Source organism: Corvus cornix, chromosome 11, assembly GCF_000738735.6.
Source record: "Corvus cornix cornix isolate S_Up_H32 chromosome 11, ASM73873v5, whole genome shotgun sequence".
Classification (NCBI taxonomy): Eukaryota; Metazoa; Chordata; class Aves; order Passeriformes; family Corvidae; genus Corvus; species Corvus cornix.
In genome coordinates, this window is record NC_046341.1 from 16287301 (window position 1) to 16312443 (window position 25143).

At 41.5% G+C, this 25143-nt stretch overlaps 3 protein-coding genes across 5 annotated transcripts in view; 1 reads left to right on the plus strand and 2 right to left on the minus strand.

The window, feature by feature from the left end:
* Positions 1-25143, plus strand: part of TDRD12 (tudor domain containing 12) — a 57405-nt gene that overhangs the window by 29605 nt on the left and 2657 nt on the right. Inside the window, exons 28-30 of one of the 3 annotated variants that reach the window (XR_005602869.1) lie at positions 17911-18146; positions 18904-18958; positions 19142-19417. Coding sequence is in view for 1 of the 3 variants with exons in the window: in XM_039558127.1 (XP_039414061.1) it covers positions 17911-17992 (82 nt within the window). In the remaining 2 variants the exon portion in view is untranslated. Of the gene's footprint in view, positions 1-17910; positions 18215-18903; positions 18959-19141; positions 19418-25143 lie in introns of those variants that run through there. The other 2 variants (XR_005602870.1, XM_039558127.1) reach the window with 2 other exon arrangements.
* On the minus strand, positions 892-9800 carry CLEC3A (C-type lectin domain family 3 member A). The gene is made up of 3 exons (XM_010396514.4): positions 9083-9800; positions 6632-6712; positions 892-3951 (listed from the first exon to the last, which is right to left on the minus strand). Exons 1-3 carry the CDS (start codon positions 9195-9197, stop codon positions 3560-3562), a joined length of 588 nt encoding a protein of 195 aa, XP_010394816.1. The 5' UTR covers positions 9198-9800; the 3' UTR covers positions 892-3559.
* The window catches only part of VAT1L (vesicle amine transport 1 like), a 56602-nt gene continuing 53626 nt past the window's right edge, over positions 22168-25143 (minus strand). Inside the window, exon 9 of the mRNA XM_039558131.1 lies at positions 22168-25012. Within this exon, the coding sequence (XP_039414065.1) occupies positions 24914-25012 (99 nt within the window). The 3' untranslated portion in view covers positions 22168-24913. The remainder of the gene's footprint in view (positions 25013-25143) is intronic.

Genomic DNA, 25143 nt, shown 5'->3' on the forward strand with positions numbered 1-25143 from the left:
CATATGAAAATACTCTGGAAAAAGAGCATATAACTTCATTTACAAAACCACCAAGCTCTAAAGAAACTACAATAGAGAAGTGTCATCAAACTTGTTTCCTATTATCAGAATTTCTTCTCTCATCTCAAAACCCCTAATGCACTTAGGGTTACCAGTTAACACAACCAGACTTAACACTACTAGGAGTTTTATGTAACCATTTAGAGAAGCTGTCAGGGTTTATCTGAGACCATTTTCTGCTTGCCATCTGCTTTCAAGACTGCAGCTTGCAGGTGGGCAGTAGTGTCACAACAACCTCAGCTGTGTGTTCAGAGTTTGGCTTTACTACCCACTGACAACTCCAAAACCTCTCAAATCTCGGGCTGGAGCAGTCTTGAGACAAAATCAGGTAGCGCAGCATGGGATGTGCTTGTCAGCTCCGTATCCCAGTGAATTGGTAGCATCCTCGTGAATTTTCTTTACTGCTACAAAGAAAAGCAATATTTCTGTTAAATTCTACAAAAATACTTGAGTGGAGTTTCTATTTTTCCACAGGCTGGCTGCTGAATTATGTCAAGGAAAACAAGACTCATTAAAGTCAGAGAAGTTAGTGCAGTAGGGACTGCAGTAAACTTATTTTTTAAATACTCTGAAAAAATCTTGACCTGATTCTGATTTTGCTTAAGCTATCAACAGTTGACATGGTGACATTTCACCTGTGAGGGATTTGAATCCACCTTGTATTTTCAAATAGCTTAACTAATGCATTTGCATAAAGAAGTATCATAAGTCATTCTCTGACCCCTCTCATTTCCCTTTGGCTCCCTGTACACTGTTTATCTGTTGATCTTGCTTTCCCTTCCATCTCTTGCTGAATCTCTGTCATGGCAGTGAAGCACATCACATCACATCTGGTTTGCAGTCATAACTTTATTTCCTTGGTAAGACTGTGGGAATTCTTCCCTGTGCATGTTACAGACAAGTCAGTATTTCACGGACCTCCAGCTACTTCTTGTTCTGCCTGAAAATCAGTTTGAATTCAGTAAGAGGCTACCATTGCATTCGTTTACATTCCTGATACCTACTGATCCTGTAATTCAGCAACAAAAAAAGCAGTCACAGTTGTCTAATCTACTAACTTAACTTTAAGACTATCTAATAAGAAAAAAAAGCATTTATGGAAGTGCAAATTAATGGCTACATTGGATTTCATTTCAATTGGTACATAACGACCTGGAAAACACAGAGAAGAAGATTTCCAATGGCTAGAATATCATGTTGGCACCAAGTAGCTGGATTTTCAAAAGGGCTCAATTACTGAGTGTTGAACGCTGTTGGACCTTGGGTCTTGGGTCTGAATGTACTCCTTAAAACCTGGTCATGAGTTCCCTTGAAAGTCTTGCTTTGACTGCACAAGATGTTTGATTTAAGGTGTTGACCTTTCCTTACTGAATGAGAATATATATATTCTGTGGGTTTGAAGAGGGACCGAAGGGAGAGTTACTTCCAAAAATAGTCTGTACTTGTGCAGCCTTTAAAAATGAAAAATAGAGCTTTTAGGAGTAATGGTTAACAATGTGCCCTCATTACTCACTTTTAAATTGCTTTTCTTGGCACAAACATTTTGATGCTGGAATCCCTATTCCATGAAAAAGAAAGCTGAAGATGTTTTCTTTGTTATTTAACAGTCTCTGATCTCAGGAGTTCCATGTTCATTCCAGGATTCTGCAATGTAATCTGGGCTGATCCCGAGAACTCAGCTGGATTCTCCACAAGAACCATCCACTATCAGGGTTGTTCTTATTGCCAGTCTCAAGATGATAAATGCTTTCTTACAGGATCACCCAGAAAGTGTTTTTTAAAAAACGAGATTTTATGTGATAAGTTTACACCTGGTGGGGAAACCGCATGAAGTGGCTCACGTTCTTTATAATAGGTACCCCAGCAAAACAGCCTATGAATACATAGTCCTGTGCCAGTTAAACAAGTTCTGGAATTTGTGGTGGATTTTCAGTTTGACTGTAGCTGTAGGGATATGCTGAGATACTGACTTATTTCAGACAAGTCAGAGGTTAAGAAGCCATACAGACTTTTAATCATGTACAAATAAAGTAACAAAAATTTTTACCCCAACCTTAGCAAATGCTGGTAGATTTTGAAAGAAAGTTGGATATATTTGGGGCGTTTTTGCTGCTCTATTTCAACTCAGGAGTAAATGAGAGAATTCAGAATTTTACAAGTACATTAAGTGTTGGAAAATGAATTTAAATACAACACATTACAGATGCCTTGAGTAGTTAGATGTTATGCAGCTTTTGGGCTGTATTACACAGCAGAGATCCAAATTTTATCCTGTGGCCTCTAAGTACAATAGTAGAAAAAAGGTGCCCTTTTTGAATCCTCAAGGAAAGTCCTAGGAAAAAATGGCCTTCACAGGGATGCATAAGCTGGCAAAAATACTACAACAATTAAATACCGGTAATTGCGAATTTATTGCATAATTTAAGAAAACCTCGCACATTTAATAGATAAGGAATAGGAATTATCCTCCAAGCAGCAATATATTTAAATATTTAAATAAAAAGAGAAGAAACAGCTATTTATGACGTGAAGGGAAATCTCTGTTGGGAGATTCAGACCAGCCAAAAGCAGCCAGTGTGTTTTACTTCATTTTCAAATGTCAGGTGTTAAATTGGGAACATTTGCACATGGTAGTCTGGCCCCACTTTTCTGTTCCACTGGGGTGTGCTGCCCTTCCCATGGGAGAGGTGAGTGAGTGGGAATGCTGTGCCAGAAAGGGGCTCCTGTCTCCCTCGCAGGGCTTTCAGGCAGCGGCTCTAAATGGCAGTGTGTCTGAGCCTGCAGGAGACAAGGCTTAGCAAGGCTTCACACAGCAGAGTGTGATCTAGTCCCAGGTTGCTTTATTCTATGGGAATGTTCCAAATGACATCTAATATTTAATCATAATTGAGACATTTAGAGGTAAACATGTCTAGACTAACTGATGTTTTAAACCAGCTACCCCCCTTTTTTCCAGCAGTGTATCACTGTGGACTGCATGTATTTAAATAATTAACATCAGATTTTTGTTTCATTCAGCACTCTTAACCCATAGGTAAAACTCTTGGCCACAGATCCATCCAATTAAACTCTATAAAGGATGATTGCTGTTTTCACAGGAGCTCACATAGTCCCAAAGTTCCTCTTAAACTTTAGAACTGAGAGGATCCCTACACCTCATATTGGAAAGGGTTACCATGCAGCAGTATTTTGTAATTAAAGTACAGAAATAAAAGGTGAAATCCAGCCACCCAGACATGAGGCTGAAATAATACGCCAAAATATGATATAATGTAGGCCAAAACGTAATATATATCCCTGTACATGATGAGAGTACTCACTAAACATTTTTAGCATCTGAATAGAAAATAAATTAACAGAGAAAACTTGTGTTTTAGTAAAGAGTGAGTTCAATGCAGGAGAGGGATACTGTTAACTCGCCACTCTGTGTGGGAGGGGTTACTAAGCAAAACTCTGTGTTGATAACCCAAAACATGGCCGTGGTCTTTTGTGTATGTAATTATGGGATCAGGAATTCACAAATGTATCTCTTGGCAGTGCGGCAAACTTCATCCACCCACTTGCCTTGGGATGACTGAGACAAAAAGACACAGTTTTCACGCTTGCCCCCGTTGGGCTGGGCACGGTCCCAGTTGAAGTACTGCAGAGCCATGCCATTGACATCAACAAACCTCCCTTCATTGACCATGTCAGTGACACCCAGCCAGAACTCGGACACTTGGGGCGCGCTTTGCTTGCTGTAATCTCGAAGAATGTTCGTTTCATCGTTATTCCTCGGGATAGCCAGTGTCCCACCCTTGGCTATGCAGTCTTCATTGGCTTCATGGAAATGTTTGGTGCCTTCTGACATGAGGTAGCACTTCTTATGGGCTTTGGTCCCACGAAGGCACACTGTGAACAGATACGATTTTGCACGTTCAGTACAAGTGGGGGGTGGAGCTTTCAGTAATGGTTCCTCAAGTGATAATTTTCCAAAAGCTTGTTGAAACTTGAGCAAACAAGTCCCTCAGCAAGCAAAAGGCTCTTGACTCCACAGAGTGGGTCTGAAAGTAGGAGTAAGATCAGACTTACCTGCTGATGCTCCAGTTCATGTAGGAGCCTGTGTGCAGTCAGCACGTCAGCCTGCCTTTGGGAAGGGACTGCTAAAATATAGCCCACGCCTGTTGTCAGTGCCCCTTTTACCAAATAGTCCTGCTTTCAAGCATGTTTTACCTTATTTCACCAGTCTCGAAACTGATGGAATGGATGAGGTATGGATATTTGTATTGTTGCCAGATAGAAGCTGGTCATCAGGAAATCTGTATTGGCTTTATAGTCGAGACAGATGTAAATGTCTTTTAATATTTGTGATATTTAAGTAAAGCAAATTTTTACACCTTATCTAAGCTCAGTTTCCAGCAAGCAAAGGCAGGACAGAAAACTGTTGTATTAAATGTGTCTTGCTGACCAGGAAAATATTGATTTGAAATTCATAATACAAATCTCTGTGTGATTAATAAAAGTGTAATTCTACCTGCAGAAGATTGCATATTCACATCCATAGGCATTAATTTATTTTCCAGCAAAGTCTCTTCCTTCAAACTCTAAATTCAAATGAGGTAAAGTGACTTAAATCTGTAAGTGCTTTTAAAAAGTGCACACTTATTACTGACCTTACAGGACAATCTGGACCCAATCTTCTAAACATTTGAATTTATAAATCTGTTTCCTTTTACTTCTGGGGAAGTCTTGATGTAAAGTCCAAATAGACCAGAGGGTTAATTTGGCAGCTACTCTCTCTGTCACTGGAATTGCCTTGCAGAGCTGCTGCTGGGGTTGTTCCAGCCTGAGGTCTGTGGGGACAGGAGCACTGGAAGGAATCCTTAAACTTTGCCTTACAGATCTCCTAATGCAGATTTGTGAAAAACTGATTCTCCCAAGAAAAACAGTGATAACAAGAGAACCCTCCTTGGTGGAATGTTCCTTGTGAGCTGAGGAAGGTATCAAAGGCCTTGAATAGACTCCTGTGACAATTATTTTTAGAATCCTGCATGTTATTAATTGCAGATTATTTCATTTTTTGCTTAAGCTCATCTTGTATTTATGTACATCTTCTGTCCTGATGTTTTCTATAATCTAATTCCTGTCATCTGTTCTTGTAAAAAAATAATTATGTCTCTGATCAACAGGATATGGAAGTCACTTTGGACCACATCCTATGTCTCAAGTTTTTAGTATTTCCAGTTGTAGTATTCACTGCATTCCTTAGCTGCATTTTCAGTCATAATTTTCTATTAAGGTTTAACCTTCAAATTTTAACCCTTCCAAAGGTCAAAGAGAAGTAATGAACATATTTATTAAATGTGGAAGGCTTTAACACATTTATATTTATGAGAAAGATCAGAGAGACTTTACTTCAGCAATGATAAGGTCTGGATGTCTTTAGGGAGAAAGTATGTGCTGCAAAATGGTATGTGGCAGCATTTCACATTTCACTCTATGTAGAAAGGAGACCCAGAAAGTTCAAGCAAAAGAAGAAACCAGATTTTTAAGGTGTGTCCTGGAAATGTTCATAAGCTGAAAATGGAGCTCCTTTTTTCAATTATCACATTAACAAAGACAGTCAGAGCTAGGGTGTGATAGGTGTCTTTTTGCCAGATTTGGATTCCAGTTGAACGGTGTGGGTTATAAATTTAGAATAAAGCTCAAAATAAATTTTGAGGAGAGAAAGTCTCCCAGTTCTGGTTTCATTTCTAAGCCACTGCATGCTTCCGCTCAAGCTCCTTCTGGAAGCAACACAAAAATTACTTTTAAATAAGAGTTACTTGTCTAGCACAGGCTCCCTCTTTTAAGAAACTTCTAAAGCCTTCTTATAAGACATTTGAAATAAAAATATTTTGTAAAGCCCCAAAAGCTAAATGTAACCCAAGACATAAAACTGGACAACCCAGATATTTCCATCCCTAAGGAAAATATGTTCTGTTTCATGAGAATGATGTAATTTCCTCTTGTACATGTTTAAATGCCAGATTTTGTGTCAACAGCTGTGAAAAAGCACAACTGTCTAGTAGGTGCATGTGTATTTACCCTTCTTATTTTGTTAGGAAATTTCCATCTGGTTATTTAAATACTTAAAGGACTCTGCACATTGGTCCAGGATATTTCTGAACTCACAGTGGATATAACTTTGAAGTTTTATGGCAACATTCGCATTTGAATATGTGCTAGTATCAAAGCTGGGCACTTAACTCACTGACCACATAAACTCTTAGACCCAGGAACCCTCAATGTGCTGCCTTTGATGATACAAAACTCAGAGCTTGAAGTTGTGCATAGCAAAGACAAAAGTAGTTCTTGCACCAGGTTAGCTCTTGCTCTCAGTGAAGAATCACTACTCATTCCCCATTAGCTGAGATCTCATTTTACTTGAATGCTTCCTTCAACACTTGTCTGTCTGGTACAGCTCTGGCACACCATGGCTTTATGGAGCTGTACTCCTCAGTCATAAAATCCTGTTAAAGAGAGGGATGGGAGTGAAGAAGAGAGGCAGTGAGAACTTTTGGAAGCCACTGACCGGTATAAACTGCTTTACCTGTCTGGAGTGCTTGTATTTCCTTCAGAGCATTTACTTCTCGCCACAGTTTGTCAATCTGGGTCTTCAGGTCATCTTTTTCTTACACAAAAGGAATATACAGAAATTAACAGATATGCACACACACAGACAAAATTAAAATTACATGTTAAAAGCTGTTTCAAAATATCATGGGTTGCTGCATTGCTGAGATGCATTTTGATTATTTTTAAATACTTGCCCTTAACATGCCTCTAGGATTCCTATAAAAAACAGGAAGAACCCACCTTTACCTTTCATTCTCATATTTTATCATGGATTTTGCCGTAAAAACTGTTTGAAAATCATGGATTGTTGCAGCTAATAATTGTTTAGTGAGCTGGTATCTAATTTACAGAAAATGTCCCTTTTTCTTTTGAACCTGTACACTCTGGTGTATGGACGTGACATACAAAAAACAACAGGACATAAGTTGTGTTCTTCAGAGAAATGTTATTTCTGTGAGCATGAAAGTTTCACAAAACTCTTGTTTTAGCAGAGGGAGGAACAACAAATAAAACACAACTTGACAGTCTGAATGTTGCAGATGTGCTTTTTGAGCTGCAATCTCCACTTCCCAGGATTAGCCTTCCTCTCTGCCTCAGTATAGAGAGGGCCTGGGGACTTGAGTCATGCAAATTCACTCTGAATCAGCATTTTGTAGCATTTACAAAAGCACCAAGAATATGGTGGGACAGGAAAAGAAGCTAATTTGTACATAACTCCATTTTTGTGTCATCTTTTTTTTTTTTGTTTTGTTTTGTTTGGTTTTTTTTGGGTTTTTTAATCAACGTAATGTCTTTCAGGGTTTCCTGCTTCCCCAAGGCAGAATTCCCAGTTCTCCAATCTGTTCTTCTCTCTGCTGGCACAAAAGATGTGTAGCAGCCTGTCCTTAGGACCCCAAGCTTGAAACCCTAGAGATTCCAGGGGAGAAGGGAGTGCTCCATGTTGGAGTGAAAGCTTCTCTGGACTCAAGCCCAGATGGAAGCCAAAGCACAGGCATTGAATTAAAACCTCTGGACAAGCTGAGATACATGAAGCTACACCAAAGTGAAATAGAAATACAGATTTTTAACTTCACTAGAAATATATGCTAAGTGCCTTAAACATTAAAAAGCTGTAGCAGAGATCTTAAACACAGTTCTTGCTGCAGCAGTGTTACCTTTTCACAGAATTTTTTACTTTAGACAAAATATAGATAGAATTACACTGTTTCCATTTTTTAGATTGAGTGTTCACATGAACAGTAAGAGCTGATAGAAACTGTACACACCAATCTGTGTAATACCTGTGTAACACTTGTGTAAGGCTTATGACTGTTAGAATTAGACCAGGATAGGTTAAGGAAAGGAAAACTAGAATAGTGTGTTAATTTCATTGGTCAATTAATAAATATAATCCACACTTCTGTAAGAAAAAATACATAGTGTATAGTGTATAGAGCATATAGAGTATAGAGTATATGGAGCGTATAGAACATATAGAAGCAGCTGTTTTCTGCCTGCTGTTGCTGCTGCTGCTTGGCTTTATCATGTAACCCCCTTGAACTCTGCCTTCAAGAAAGCTGTGAGGCTATGAAATAAAGAACTCAGCAGAACAGCAGCCTCCTCTGCTCTCTTACCCTGCTCCGAGAAGGAAAGGTACCCCGTCAAAAGCTCAACAGCTCCAGAGCAGCAAAATCTTCTTGCACAATGGCTTTATCAAAGCCACAGTTTTTTAATTGACTAGGAGTTCAAGTATTTGCCATTAGTGTAGCCTCCATCATACCCACTTTTATTAGAAATAAGTCTTTAAATTCAATACAGAGCCATTTCTAAACAATATTCTGTGGTTTTGTATTTACTCTGCAAGCTTTGCTGTTGGAACTGATGCTTTATCTTTTCCTGCTAATTCTTTGATGTTGACCTGCTAGTTGGTTTGACTTGCTATTTCACAGTACTTTTCACACAGGTGGCATAATATTCCACAAATAGTAGACATTCATTGTGTTAAAATTAGGAAATGGTACAAAAATCTGAACAATAACTCTTGGAGACTGAATACTTCTGCTTGTTTCCCCCTTATATATTAATTTCCATTTTTCTGATCTTAGTCAATATAGCTACATAACTAAGAATGATCAGCCAGAGTCCTCTCTCAGCTGTAACCTGTGAGTTCTAAATAATGTTGATGGAGGTGAACAGCCATAACAGAGCAATGCATTTGCTGCTGTTATACAGCTCTATTTCCATAACTCATTCTGGCACCTTATTTGTGGCTTTGCTAACTCACATAAAAATATTTTAAACACACAGATAATATAGACTCAAGTGTGCTTTATAAATAAGCATTTGTGTAGTGTTAGTTTCTGGTTCATGCAATGCTATTTAAAGTACACAGTAAATTTGCATAGTTTGTATGTTTCTATCCCTCCTCCCAGTTCAGACCCAGTACCTTTCACTCTACGTTTGCTGTGCTTCCTGGCTTTGAGTTTGGAAGCCTGGCTGATGGTCTGATCCAGCAGTAGTAAGCTGATGAGTAGAAAAATCGTAAGTCCAGTTTGTGCCATGTCTCTTTGAAGGACCCTTAGTAGGATCTTGAAGAGATTCCCCTCAGCAGCTCTGAGAGCAGGTCCCACAGACCCATCTCAGCGGGGACTGCCTGAGGTCAGGTTTATAAAGTGTGGTGACAGGCTTGGCTGGACTCCTTGCTTACGAAATGTGTGTAATACTTTAGCTGGCTGTAGCATAAGACGCTCCCTTGTTCTCACATCCCGTCTGAAACTCCTGTTTCCATTCTGAGTTCAGCTGTACCAGTCCTGAACACTGCACTGATTACCTCACCTGTAAGTGCCACATCTCCTGTTCTAACACTGATGCCAAAATGGATGGAAAGCCAGATGCTTGTGCACTGCCAGCTTTGAGGAGAGGTAGCCAGAAGATTTCCACAAGTGTCAGAGGCTCACCCAGCATGGCTCTGCCCCAAGCTGGTTAAGTCATGACAGTGGCCATCACCTTCTACTGAAGCAAAACCAGGATGCCGCTCCCTAAGTAAATGCAAACACTGCAACTACAGACCCACACAGATGTTTATCTGTGTTTTATTTATCTATGTATTTACATTAAAATCACACTATGTGAGGAGTGCATTTATTGTTTTATGAAGAGTCAATAAATGCCTGATAGATATGACTGCATTTCTGGTTGAGAACAGCATCAGCAGGGTCTAGTCAGGGGAACAAAAGGTAGCTATGCTCTCCCAAAGGTTCCCAAGTCCTGACTGTAGGGTCAGTGGAAGAGTAAAACACAAGGTGCTTGAAGCAGGACAGTGTCTCCCTGGACTCTGGAGAACTTTCTGAGTTCGAATCTCTTTCATTTGCCCTTGGGCTCTGTGGACTTCTGTGGGGCTGCCATTAACTGGGATTGCTGTATGAAATAGAACCTCTCTCTGATTCTGGTGAACAAATGAAATTGTCACAAAAAGATTCCCATACATCACACTTTTTCTTTTTTCCTTTTCTTTTTCCCCCATTAAGAGAGGGTTTGTTTAAAATATTGACACCAAAGCCATTGCTGGGTGCTGGCTGGGGCAGTTCATGCCCTTCAGAGCTGTTCTTCCTGACATCCCTTTGCCGTCTCTGCCTTGATTACATTCTGCTCACATTGCTGACACTTTTTTTATCAGGACTTTAAGATCAGGAGACTTACTAGTTTATTAAAAGAAAGCTGGGATTTAGGAACATGCTGGTGTACTGCATGAATACTGACTGGATTTTTCCAACCCCCACTAAGACACTTCAGTACTTACAGCACAAACCACAGCTGCCCTGTCTGTTCTGGACACCTTTAAACAGCTCCCTGTATTCTCACAGTCTGTAACTAGCAGCTATCTCTTAATCATTAGCTAAGAAACTTTCCATAAATGCATCCTGATAGGAAAAAACTTAGTTCCAGTGGTCCTGCTCCAAAATATTGAAGTATTAACATCCATTGTGTCAGGAAACCTCTGGATCAACATTGCTCAGTCCTCAGAGCTATTTTGGAGCACAGCACACCATACATGGCTGTTGTGGGTCCCACCCACCCAGAACTGCCCGAAAAATCTCACACAGCTGCAAATTTCAGTCCATGGTAAATGTGGAAAGGGCTGACATTCCAACTAACACACCAGGAACTGAAATCTGAGCTGGCAGAGAGGAAAGCAAGGAGCTTTGCAAGGGTCTAGTTCAGGATTTAATCTGTCCTTTAGAACAAGCCCTAAGCTCACTCTTGATCCATATTTTATTCCAGTGGTATTGGGGCATCAATGTAAGTTAATTAAGGGCAGATGGCTGAATCAATAACTGCTTCCACTTAGTTTTTCAGTTGGTGCCTTCTCAGATCTTGTGGATTTGCACATGAAGCTGATCCTAAACCACTGCAGCTTTCAACCTGACAAATTAAACTGTGCTAATTTCAGGTTGCCTTGATAAGGGAGCTGCAAACCCCTGGAGCTGTTTCATGTGGAGCTTAACTGTCTCACAGGCTTTGGGAGAGGCTGGGCCAGTAGCTGGGTCAACAAGCCTTTTAGTGTGTGTTCAAGGTCCCAGTACCAGAATGGATTTGTTCCTGCCCCAAGGAACTTGAGCTTGCTAACACAGGCTTCTTTTCTTCCTATGAAATGAGTCTGACAGAGAAAGATTTGTACTCTACTGAGGCAGCATACAAGTCACTAGAAATGGAGGGATAAAGAAAACACAGATTTGGTATTCTGGCAGTTCTTGGCCAAGAGCGTGAGTGAAAAAACTGCTTTTTTGGAGTATGCCATGTAATGTCCTTTCAAGAACAGAGTTGAAATTCTGTTTTGAAAGCTTAATCCCCCTCATTCAGTAGTCTCTCTGACCATTTTGCCAGTCTGCAAGCAGCTCAGCTGGATTTCACTCCTTAAAAGTGCATCACAAAGCTGCCCTTGCAGCTGCTGGGATAGACCACAAGGAGATAGGGGCTAGAATTCCTCTGGAGTACCCAAATAACAGTTTCCACACTTATGACTAACCTATAGCAACTGAGGAAGCAGGTTTAACTTTTTGTATACGGTGTGTGGGAAGGAGAGCCAGAGAACAGTCAAAATATGCTGCTGAGAAGGCATAACCTCGCAGTGCTACTGAGGAAATGGTGCCACACAGGAGGCTCCCTGAAGTGAGTACCTGGGCTGTGTATGGGCTTGAAACAAGCATTATAATGTCATTTAGAGGTGGAATTTTTCTTTTACTGGCACAGTTACAGCAAGGTGATATAGCTCAGGGAGTGACTACTATTATATACTGATAGAAGTAATTTTTCCTGAAACAAGTTACTCCACTTTCTGTATCAGAATATATGATACAAGAATAAATATTCTCATATCTTTAGAGCTGCATCCAGACTCGGATGGAAGTGTGTTTTTTTTGTTTACAGCACTATAGTAGAACTTGTGCATACAGACAGAATTGTGTCTTGAAGTGCTTAGTTCACTCTGAGGCACTCCTGAAGTGCTCTGTCTGATAAGAAACATCTTGCAAAAGCCAGAGCTGCTATGCTGCAGTGGCACCTGGGGTTTTGGCTCCCATCTCCCCACCTCATTCCATTTGCTTTCAGACAACCAGACCATTCAGAACACAAACATCCTTTGGTAAAAGGCTTTTTTCTGTTTCTCCACAGAGACTCTTCAAGGTAAAAACTGTTTTCTTCAGAGACAGTTCTACCTTTATATGCTCCTGTAAACTGGCTCAGGAAAAGTCTTCATACAGCTGTTTTTTCCTCTCCTTTCTCATCCATCCCTGGGTTTGTGGAAAGAACATGCAATGGGGCACAGAGTATGAGAAGCCAGTGTGAGATGAGGACTGGATGCTGAGCTCCTGAAATAGGTCTGGTTGCAGAAGTACAACAGCATTTGTAAAAAATAGCTTTAAAAAGATTTAGTGCTTCAGTCTGTTGGGAAGTGAACTGCTCCCAGCTGCCAGTAGATTGCCCGTGTTTTACTGAGCCCTACAGTCCCCTTGTGCTTCAGAGCTAGTTGTGCTGGGGGATGTTTGACCAAATGGGAAATGGATGGGCTGTATTTGCTCCAGGGATCAGGGCAAACTCCATTTTTCTTGCAGAATTTCAGTTCTAGAAAATTCAGCTCAGCTTTAGGAAAATAAAGCCATGAAGGTGAGTAATTATTTGCCCCTTCTACTGAGAGTATAAAGAGAAAATGAAAACTGATCAGAACTGTTACCAGGCCAAGGAATTGCAATTGGGGCAACCTGAAGAGCCAGAATGGTCAATAAAAGTAGATAATACAAAGGTTAATAAAAGGTTTATCACCTCTGATATGTCCATTTTTATTACTGTCTTGGGTAAATGGGATCCACTGGTTGATTTTTGTTTTAATTTAATGTAGTAAATTTTGCAAACTCTCCTAGTCAAGGGTTATGTTGTGCTTGGAAAATTACTGTATGCTTGGTTTCTTTGGCCTTGAAAAGTCTTGCAAAGTCTTGCTTAAGGATTTGATCTCAGTCCAAAGAGGTATGAGGCAGAATCATGGCTGACATCCCAACACCAAAGTTATTTTGGGGAAATTTGTACAAGCAAACTGTGTTTAGAAAAGAGAAGGGCTAGCCTTATGGTATGTGAGGTTTTGTGAAACTTACTAATGATATTTTGGGGTTTTGCCATTGGTTCAAGTTTTTTCCTGTCATGCTAATTTGGTGTTTTGAAAGGAAATTTGCTGGGTACAAGAGATCTGCTCTAGCAGAATTAAAGGTGGTTCCAGGTTTATTGCAGAACCAGGCTGCCCACCAGTGACCTGCACTGAGTGTCAGTGAGTTTTGAAATGAGGGCATTCACATCTTCCTTAGATATGTGATTCTGCTCTCCCAAGAACATGCCTCACCTTGGCACTGTGGGTTGATAATGATTGATCAATAAATCTGCTTCTCAGCATGGTGTTTTCCGGGTCTAAATGGAGCTGTTACTGCCTACAGGTCCAGTGTTTTTCAATTCCCATGCTGTAAATACAAGCTTCAAAAAAAGAAGAAATTTGAGATATAATAATGTATGTGAACTGAAAAGATGAATCAGGACAGTGTTTTAAGCTTCTGGAATAAGTGCTTTTTATCTCTTATTTTGCAGTTTTTGTCACAAAGCATCTCACAGCTGGGTCTCAGCAAGCAAAGAGGAGGGGAAATTATTTGCAAAATGCAGCAGAAAGACTTGTCTAACATCTATCACACATATTTAAGAGAAATAGCATCATCTTGTCTGTGTGACCAAATCATCTCACCTGTATTCCTTTCATTCTCTTGTAATGGCACTGGATATAGATTATAGGTTGTAAAGCAGAGAAAACACAGCTTGTCAAAGCCAGAGAGACTCAGAATTCAGAAGAGATTCACCAAATCTATACAAAGCAATGTGAGAAAAGCCAATGAGCTCTTTTGGTTTCCTGTCCAATGCACTGACACTCTGGACTGACACAGGTCCTTTCTTATGGTGTTCAGGTATATCAAAGAAATTACAGAGTTGCCAAATTGTTTTTACTTCAGGCCTTTAGCTGCAAAGATAAGAAGGTGCACAGGGTTTTTCTGCCTGTCATTGCTTGGTTTTTTAGTCAGGAAGGACCCCAAAGAAATAGATACTTATTTAGAGATAAATGTTTTGCTGGATATGTGAAATGTGCATAGAGAGCAAACCACAATCCCTCTCAAAAAAGAGACCTTTTAAAGATCAGCTGACTCTGGCATCTCTAAAGATAAGGGGGTCTAGGAGAAAATTTAAATCAGTTTCTTTGCAGTCCAGGTGTAAATAGAAGAGTTGAATGGGGTCTTTTAAAATGCTACTCCTGTGGACTTGGCAAAGTTTCCATGTTGGAAATTCCTGGCAGCAGCTCAGCTCTTTCAGCCCTTGGGATATGTGTGAGAATGTATCTCTTTCTCTTTTGTAAACACAAATTACCTGTTGTGCTATTTTTTCTCCTGTAATGTGTGCTGACTTTTTACCTTCCTGGAAAAGACCTGAAGACATCCGAGCATTTAATTTCTCCTTTTAAATATTTCGGTTTTGATCATCATAGCCTCCCTATTATGAGGTTTCACAGCCTCACATTAACATGATCTCACCAGGTTCTGCTCATCCTTATGTGTGCCAGACCAACTGATTTGGACAAAGCCTTGGTTTAGGCACTGTGAAACTCTCCAGGCAGCCTGAGTTGCACATCCACAGGTTCACAGCAGGTTTCCAACAGTGCAGCTATGCACGCAGCCAGGAGGGCCAGGCAGAGCAGGGATTATGTTTTGAGATGTGTAGGTGTTTGTTGGATTTTACTAATCAGGATGGAAATTCAGACTTCTCAGGAGTATGATCATGTCTGCCTTTGGTGGCTGCACTTCACCAAGGGCTTAAAGGTTCTGCTCAAGGACTGCCTTGCCAAACCAAAACTTGAGTCACGGGAGCTGCAAGCCGCTGACCCTGCTTCACTGTGTTTTAGGAGCGGCACTGTCCCCATGCACAGGCATAATCAGCTCCTGTGCCAGGCCCCAGGCTTGGAAAACTTGGGATGTAGCCCAAATAAACCACCATTCTTTAAAATGTAAACAGAGTTTTCAGCTGCTTAGTCAAGAAGGAAAAAAAAAAAAAACCTAAATGTAACTGCCTGGGAGATGTCTGCTTGTCTCTGCAGGCAAACTCAAGCAGTGGGAATTAGCCCTGGCTTGCTGGGGGCTGGGGAAGGGGGAGGACAAATCCTGCACCATGCCCTACTTCCATGCTCTGTGCATATCCCTGCCCACGTGCTGGGATGGAAATGCAAACCACACATCAGCTACTGGACAATGCTCACACAAGGATGCTGAGAGTGGAAATGAAAAACTAACCCGTATAGGTGTAATTTTCACCAATGGCCCAGTATGTCCAGTCAGAAATAGCATTTGTCTCTGGGAGGGATGCCCACTGGGAAAGGTCCCTGGTGTAACATCCCCTCCCATCCAGCTCTCCTACCTTCCAATGGCTGTGTTTGGGCACACACAGATATGCTGTTACTGTTGGATGTCTTTTCAATAGCTGCTCCTAGAATTTTACTGAACACAACACAGAAATCTGTGAGGACTTCTTAAAGTCTCAGTTGCCTTTTCCTGCAGAATTCTAGTGTGGGCAGAAAGAACCACGACAAGGCAGCACAGCATCCTCCTGCCGTGTGAGCTGCTGTCCTTAAGGACCTGGAACCCAGCAGGGGTGGGTGCTGAAGCCAGAAGAGCAAGGCCACCAGTGCAGATGAGCAAAATAGATACTTAACGTGTCTTTTGTGCTGTGTTCTGTAGCTTCTTTGCTGATAGCACTCAAGCTATCCAGCACAAAGCCAGCTTGTTAATGTCTGTATAAAATGCAGTCACTGCACATTCTAAGGTGCAGCCAGACCCTGGCTGAGGTACTGGCAGCGTTTGATGAGTAGGATTAGTCCATTCCAGAAATTGCAGGACATTCCAACCCCTGCCCTACATGTTTGGGAGAACCCTGGAGTGTTTAAAGGAAAGCTGAAGGAATCAGCAAGAAGGCGGCTGCAGTTATACCTGAAAGGGTGCACACACCTGCATGTTAGGGAGATTTCATAAGGAGGGATTATGGGTCTGGACATAGCACCCTTCAGAACTGGAGGAATTCATGCTGTAACATTACCTGAAAGTGCCTGTTGGTCATGAAGAGTGGGACACAGATCCCCATTTCTCCTCGCCTTCTTTTCTGCCTGAAAAAGGAGATTCCTCTGGTAGAGTTGGGGAATGCCAAAGACACGTCCTCTCTGTGTGTGCTTGGGCTACATGTGACCCTCATGTCACACTCCTGGATCCCTGCCCATCTCCAAGGTGTTTCCAGCCCCGTACAGCATCCCCTCTCTGTGCCACACTCCTGTGAGCCAGGTGCAGTCAGAGGCCCTGAGCTGGGGGATGGACCAGCTGGGGATGTGCAAGAGGCAGGGCCACACTCCCTCACAGACTGTACAGTTTTCTGGGAAGCTCTTTCAAGAGGACCTGGAGACACAACAGGATTTGTACAAAATTGGTTTGTAATCAAGATTTGTATGTAAAGATGGAAAGACATTTGTGTGGTCTTCTGTATCCAACTACAAACAACTTAGATCCATTTAAAGCTGGAAACCTGGCCTGGACCTCAGTGCCAGCACATGGTGCCATGTATTTTCTGTGTATGTCTGTGGCATGACCTCACACATCAGGGATGAAGGGAATTCAGAGACTGCATTCAGACTTGCAGGTTTTAGAAACTGAAATTTTGATCCTCAGTGGCAACAAGAACAGCAGGAAAAAACAGGCTATTTATTCAAATATGTTCAAATAATACTTTCACATGGAAAATATTGTAGCATTTGCTGCGCAATTTAGGCACTGTGTAAATATAAACTTCTCAGAAATGTTCCTTATTCATTCTGTCATGCACATTCTTACTGCAGTTTATTCCCATTTCCAGCAGATGTCTTCAGTGCCCTAGGAATGATCAGGAGAGCTCTGATTTTATATTGCTTATCCAACAATTTGAAAGAGAAAAGAGCAGGTTTTCCTCTGCCTGTTTAATGCACAGGGTAAATCCCCTTTGTTGTACAGCCTCATACCGATTATACATTTTCTAGACGCTTCAGAAGAGCAGCTCCTGGAAGAGCAGCTGCAGATAGACACCCATCAGGTCAAACATGTCTGTACAGCTGGGTTTCAATGCTGTAAAAATGTTGTACTAAGGAATTGGGGATTGTTTGTCCTGCTTTTGTTAATATTGTTTCCTAAAATAATACAATGGGCTCTGCATGGAATAAATCAGCCTCATATAACAAGGTGACAAGTTACATCCCCAGCTGGTCCATCCCACAGCACAAACCCACAGCTCAGGTCCTCTGACTGCAAGGATTATCCATTTTATATCATTTACTTGCACCAGTAGCTCAAAAAACCCAGTATAAATCAAATCTGCATCCTCAAGAAAGGTAAGTTGGTTTAGCAATGTGTATTTTAACATGGAGAGTTGAGCAAGGATTTAAAAAAGAATCCTGTGGGGTTTTTCCCCACCAAATAAGCTACAACAGGGACATAAATATTACTTGCTGAATTTTTAATGCTGTAGCTATGACTGAATTCATTTAGAGAACTAATCAGCTCGATGCTGTCCCTATCAAAGCCAGTGGGATGAGACCTGTGAGATTCCAGTTTGAGTTGAGCTTGCCATCTTAATGAAAATAAGGACAGAAGCTTGCAACAATTACCCTTTTATTTTCCTGTTTTGCAGGTTCATTAGTGAACAGAACACTGTAATGACTTTATCCACTGCTGACATGTTGAACAAAACACAGATCAAAGATCTCATATGAATCATATTATGTATGCTTTATTAAGTTAAACCACAACCTCAGGGAATGTGCTGCAAGAAATACAGTATTGAAATGAGCCATGTAATATGTGAATGGTGAGAACTGGCAAGAGTAAGTGTGGTGCAGGACAGCCAGTGGCATCCAGCACGTTTGGGTGAGTGGTTCCAGATTGATCGTTCAAGTGAGACCTTAAAGATGATTCCCTCTGTCAATCTCCTGTCCTGTGCCTGTGCTGAGCCTGGGCACTGCCCTTTCTAGTGCCACCCTGCACAAACACACCACTGCTCTGTGGGTTCAGCATCCCCTGGCAATCAGACTTCAGGATGGCACTCATTTTTACAGCCCACTATGCAACACCATTTCCCAGCTGATCTTCAGATGGAGCAACCTCAGCTCTACTCACCAGGTGAGGACGAGCCAGAAGGGCTGGATCTGCAGCCTCCTCTGAATCCAGGCACTTGCTGGGTTTGGGGGTCACTTCTTTCCCTGGGATGCCCTTACCAGAGGCAATTATTCAAATGTACATGGAGAGAATGATCAAGAAAATAGCAGAAAATTCTTACAATGGCCACATTCAGTGTTGGTTCATGCTCTGAGTTACCTGATGGGAAAGCAAGGAAAATTTAGATTATTGTCTCTCAAATCCTTGTATTTGTATGGAGTTTTCCTGTCTGGGCCTTAGCAGAGGGCATTCAGAACATGATTCTGTGCATGTCCTTTGCTTTGGAGCAGGTATGATATGAGACACAGCTGTGAGCCATGCAGGGAAAGCTTCCAGCTCAGCTGCTGTTAATTAGGATTCCGCTATTAATTTGGTAAATTGAGAATTAAATGCCTAAGAACCATAAGTCCTTAAACCAAATGGCAGTATTATGGCAATGGACAAATAATTTCATTTTTCCTTTCTACAGCAGAAATGGTTCAGAAACTCAAAGGGATGCTTTTGTACAAGCAAAGAGATACTTGGTGAGTCACAGGAGACTTGGTTGGGGTTTTTTTTGGGTTTTTTTTTACAGAGGGAAAATATTTCTAATATGAAATGCAGACACTAGAAGGAAAAAACAGCAGCAGAGAAACAGAAAAATAATCTGTCAAATCAAACTGATTTAGAAAAACATTTCACTTATCATCATCTCTCTTCTGTGTTAGCAACAGAAGAAATGTTTTCTCCTAGAAGCCTCTGGAAAACATCATGGATCTACCAGGGCTCCAGGCCACAGAATGCCTGTCACAACAGAAGATACCCCAGTGACCACTCAGCAAACTTTGCACACCAGCATTTACAAATGTTTGTTTATTATCTTATCACCTGGCTGGCCCAAGGAGAGAAATCCTTATCACAGATAATGCATCCAGCATCTGTGCCATCTCACTGTGTTCTTCCAAGGCAGGAAGATGCTGCATCATGTCCTGCTGCACGACACGGTGAGCCCCAGCTCTCCATGGGGGAAATGTATTTACACAGATTACCCAGCAGACAGGCACAACAGGATTTGTACTGCAACCTGCAGCTTGTCAGGGAGATGATGTTTGGCAGGGACACAGCCAATGTCTGGCAGAACGTAGCACGTTTCCAGCTCTGGCAGAGGCAAAGGCAGAGGTGCTTCCAGCAGGGAGCAGGAGGATGGAGCAGGACTGGCAGAGCCCCTGGGCTGGGCAGGAGGGGCAGATTGCAGGAGCTGTGGGCATGGGAGGCCCAGGTGCTTCACACCTGTGGTTCTAAGAGCAAACCTGCCCCAGAGAAATGCTCACCTTCTACCCCCCAACCCCTCAGCACTCACAGTAAAACAGGCTTTCCTTCAGCACTTTTCCCAGTTCTTTTGGGCTAAATGTAGCACCTCAGCCTGGTCCCTGTGCAAGAAAAAGCAGCTCTTCCAGACAGATCAAAGCCCTCCTCATCTGTGAAGGAAAAGAAGCAAGTCCCCACAGCTGAAGCCCTCCCTCAGCCAGAGACCTCATACCCCAAACCACAACCCTCTGCCCCTTTCAGTAACTGGGAGCTGCTGGTCCTAAACTAACAAGTGTCAGTGGCATCTCTAAATTGAATCCCATTTAATCCCTGGCTGCCCAGTTTGAATGGTGGTATCTGTATCAAGCATTAAACACCATGAGGCTTCAGAAGCTGAAAGAGTAGAGTCTTCCTTTGATTTTTTAGATTATGCTTTAGTTGAGACGGTTTCAAAGCTTTTACCAGCTATGCAGGCTTTTCCTTCCTACATGAAAGCTGATCTTACATGATGGCAGGTGTAGGAGCTTTTAAGAGACAGGACAATCACTATGAAGGCTGTCAATGCTTGTTCCTTCCCTTTTTTTCCTCGTCTTGCCCAAAATGCCTGCACTTCCCATAAGTGAGAAGAAAGGTTTCTATATGTGAAGGGTTAATCCAGATGTGATAAGTCCACCTGGAATTTCTCTGTCACTCCCTGAGGGGGATGAAAGTGGACTTGACCCATATTCTTCAGAAGGTAAAAAATTAATTTTCCAGAGAATAACAATGATGATTGAGTATTGCAGGGACTCTGGAACCCCTTCAGAGAAGGGCTGGGACCTGTTCCAAACACACACATGAATCAACAGAAAACATGCTTCAAATGCTACTCCATCATTACTCTTGGGCAGAGATACACAATTCAGTTTTTTTTTCCTACATTCGTCCTCTAACTCTTCCTCACCTGCACTGTTCTCCCAGCACCTTCCAGTTCCTGCCCAGTGCTGATGGGGAGGTGACAGAGCCAGGCCAGGCAAACTCAGGAGCAATGGCTGGCACCATCAATCTGCAGGGCTGCACTGTGCAGATAAAGCAACACTCGCAGCCACGCTCCAACCTCTCACAGGAGAACACGGGGATGTTTGCCTAGGTGTCACAAATGACTTGGGAGAAAGGTGCTTAGAGTGTGTGGATTGTTCTGGCTCTTTCTGCAGTGGAACAAAGCACTGGTTCACATCAGGGGACCCCAGTGCTGCCGGGGGAGAAACTCCCGCACAGTTCTGGGGCTGGGCGGGTGTGCTGGCAATTGGAGCCAAACTAGGAGAATCTTTCCTGACAAAACCCAGTCAGGAGGAACCAGTGAGCTCACAAAAAATGAGAGGGGAAGCACAAAATGGAAGATGAGGTGAGAACCAGGGATACTGAGGATCCAAGGTGGATTTTTGCATTTCATGCAGATGGTGCACAAAGGCAACCTGCCACATCCTGCTCTGTGGTAGAGTGTGTGACAGGGCACTGCAGATGGCACAGTGGGAAAGCTGGTAAAGGCAGAGCTTTAGTGGTAATCACAGAGAATTTGCAAAAGGCTATGGCTGTTTGCTTTCAGCCTCATACTGACCCTGTGATTAGGGATGCACTGATCATTATTTGCTTATTAAGGCTTGAAAACAGAGGGCAGAAATTTACTCTGCTCCTCTACACACTCGGCAGCTTTCCTATGAGCTTTGAGATTATAGAGCAGATTTGGTAACTACTGAAGTGAGAGCTTCCAGGAACATCACAGGCTTTGGAGTGTGTCCTTCGTGACTGGAATGAACCAAAGCCAACACTCCCTCTTTGTTTAGATATTAAAATGAAGTTCATTCACTTCTTTCCCTCATGCAGGGAGACCTTTAAAGCCATATACTCAAGTAAAGACTGGAGATGACTGTAGGCTTTGGTAACCATCACCAGTTCTTCCAAAGACATGGAGCCCTGGGTTAAGACCAAGGCCCAGGAGAGTGGGATTCAAAACTCAGTCATGTCCTCCTGCTTTCTATAAGCTAATCTGGTGATGACTGCTTTGGTTTCTATTTTAAGATTATTCCATTAGAGAATTCTAATTTCTGGAAGGAGTTGTTTCTCTGAGGATCACTTGTATGGCAGTCTAGTCCTAAAGTTCTGGAAACTAGTTTCTCTTCATATCAAAATACACTTCCCTAAATACTTAGTGAAAGATGTTTCTTTAATGTTTTGAATTTCCTAGACTGTGACATTCAAAATTTTACATCTACATTGTTAATGTTCTGTAAAGCAGCAAGCAGCAGTTTTAATAACCTCGATTTACTCTGTAATAGACAAAATAAATTCTTTGTATATCCCACAGTGACCAAAATGGAAAATAAGACCTCAAATTTTCCTCTTAAGCAGTTCCAAGTTAGTTCCCTAATGTGACCATAATACTAGAATAAAACATAGAGGCCAAGGATAATGCTATGCTCAACATTTTATTTATATTTTTGTGTAAACATAATTTGCTTTTTGCTTTGTAGGCACAATATAACAAAAGCTCTAAAGCAACAAATACAATTAAACAGTGTTTCAGTTCACTTCAATCAGGCTTAAGTTAAAGAAGCTTTCACAGTTCCTTTAAGGCAAATTGAGAAATAATTGGTTTCACTTGAAGAAACTACCCAATTGTCTCAGAGTTGTTTAAACAACACTGTCAGTAGTAAGCACAAACCTTCATTTCTGCTACAGTAAGACTTGGTCAGTGACAAGCCTTGGCTTCACCAGTTTGAACAGCACCACCTCCACCCCTTCCAGCGTGATACTACTGCTTGTGGTCTCCTGAAAGGTGCTTAGGGCTTGTGGGCCAAATTCTGCTAGCACACATCCTGCTTCCAGAATGGATGCCTGGAAAACTTCCATTCATTTCAGTAGCAACCTCCCTACATGCCATATTGATACCAGCAAAACACAGAGCAGAGTTTGGCTTGCTGATGGTCACACTCAGCTATGTTGCACCCAGGTACTTCCAGAAGTATTCCTTTGTACTCACTGCAATTACCTGATATTCTGCTGATCAGAAAATGGCCCTAAAATTGGTATGAATTAGCATGAAGAGTATTTTTTGCCTTGCTAACAAAACCAGAAGGAACTAGCCAAAATTATGTGATTGTTGTCCCTGTGGTGTCTGTGGCCATGACCAAGATCACCCATACTTGTCTTGCAGGGTAATTTAGAAGTAGAGCCCACCAGACTGTGGTTTAGAACAGAAGAATGGGTTTGCTATTCTGCTTGCCCTACTAATTTAAGGCCTTGAGAATGCCACTTACTGCCAGCTCGAAGGTCACCAGCAATATTGCTCACTTTGGCGTCAAATCAAAATTCCTAGTTATGTTAAGGTCTGTTGCAGGACAACATCATTACACTAGCTGCAAAACAAAATTGGGCATGTTTCCTACTGCTGTCAGCTGATGAGTCATGAAAACTTAATGGCCCTACTTAAAAGTCCAACTGGCAAGCCCAATAAATGGAAAACTCTCACTGAATACATATTTTCTTCTGTGGATAAAGTCCCTGTTTGGGCCTGAAATGGCACTGGAAGTGTAGGCAAGCTTGACAAGAACCTCAACTAAAATGAAGAGAAAAAAATGAAGTTCTGGTTGGATTAATAGTTCAAAAGCTTTTTGGCATTTTTCTCCACAGTTGTTTCTTGCTGTTATTTTTGAATTTGTTCAACCCAAGGGAAACTCCTTCAGAATGAACCATCTACACAAGTATCTGACAGTGATTTCATGAGTACAGTGTAAAGAGATGGACATTAATACTCAGGCAGCATAACCAAACAAACAGAAAAAACGTAATGAGACTCTTGTAAAACCACACATAAAAGTCATCCTGACCCAGAAGTGCTCTCACACTGAGAAAAGCCTGAGAAGCCCACCCTTTTCATTTTTCTGTATTAATTTTTAACTTCTATCACAACATGCTACTTGTAGATTTAGGTGAACAACTAGTCATGTCTGGGTAAATACTTCCTTTCGAAAAGAATATTAATTTGAAGCTGTAGGCATTATGCAAGGTCTCTGCCAGTCCTTCAACATTTCTACTGTACATGACTGCAGTATAATTTCAAAAAAACTGTTTTAACAAGACAGTTGAGGACCTGAGTAGCTGCTGTTTGGACATGTGAAGGATGTGGAAAAAAGATTTACTTTTTTCATGTTTAAATATAGTTTCCACTAGTGGGAGGTAGATAAAATTAGCTGGTCTTTGAATACTTGATCCTGTAAATAATTATAAATATAACTGTACAAATGGAGCAGAGCTTTTGATAGAACAACTCACCTAGATAAAAGTTATCGCTGTGCATGATTTATGGTGGGATTAAGGCCAAACCTCATTTTTTACAGGGTTAACTTCTGCAGGAGTTCAGCTCCAGCCTGACAGTTGACCACACATTAGCGATTTCAGAGCAATAAACTCCATTATCAAATTTCTTTCCACATCCTGATAAGTGATCCTTACCAATGCTACTTAAAAATGATATTTCAAATTGGTTTGAATTTGACATACGAGTCAATGTGTCCTTACCAGAAGATGTTGATCAAAGGCTCTCAATTAATGATTTCTTGCACAATTTCAGATTCCATGATTCTAGATGAGGTACTTTTGAAAAGGAAGATAGGATTCCTTGTGAAATTATGAAGTATGACTGAGGAAAATGAAAAGTCATCTTTGTTGCAACTTTTATTTGTGGTTCATTAAAGAAAAATTGTTTTAACACCGAAAGTCCAGAAATATAAAATTATCCCTCCAGTTACCAGAATCTTTCAGACAGCAAGTGGGGATTTTTTTTTACTGTTTCCAACTTGGAAAAAAAGCCCAAACCTCCCAAATAACTTTATGCAAGATGTTGGAATTTGCATGAGAAAGATGTCCATCTAAAATTACACAGTAAGTTAATAAGGCTTTCAAACAAGAACAGAAAAATCCATGGGACTCCTACAGGGAAACTGGGTATTACACAGAAATGTTGTAATACTGCACTGAATGAGAATGGCACTTGAGTTCAAAACAACACTGATCAACAGCTCATAGCTCAGCTGACTGCAAACAAATACAACACACACTGTACTACAGCATTTGTTCACTGATGCACAGAAGAGACTTCCCAGTCTTGTTCCCTTCTCCTTCACAACTCCTCCTGCCTCCCCCACCTCTGGCTGCTACTGGATGAAGGGCATGCGCTCCTTGTTCTCATTGTCCCCTTCGTGGTCCTCTTCCTCCTCTCCAGCCTCGCTCGTCTCCGTGCTGTCATTGGCCATCTGCACCATGAAAGACGAAGGACATCAGAGCACCTTTCTCACCCTTTGATTCCTCCTTATTTCAGTTTGGTTCATTTGACAAAGCGACTTTGGAAACTCAAGAAGACAGGGTTGCCACACGAAAATCAGCA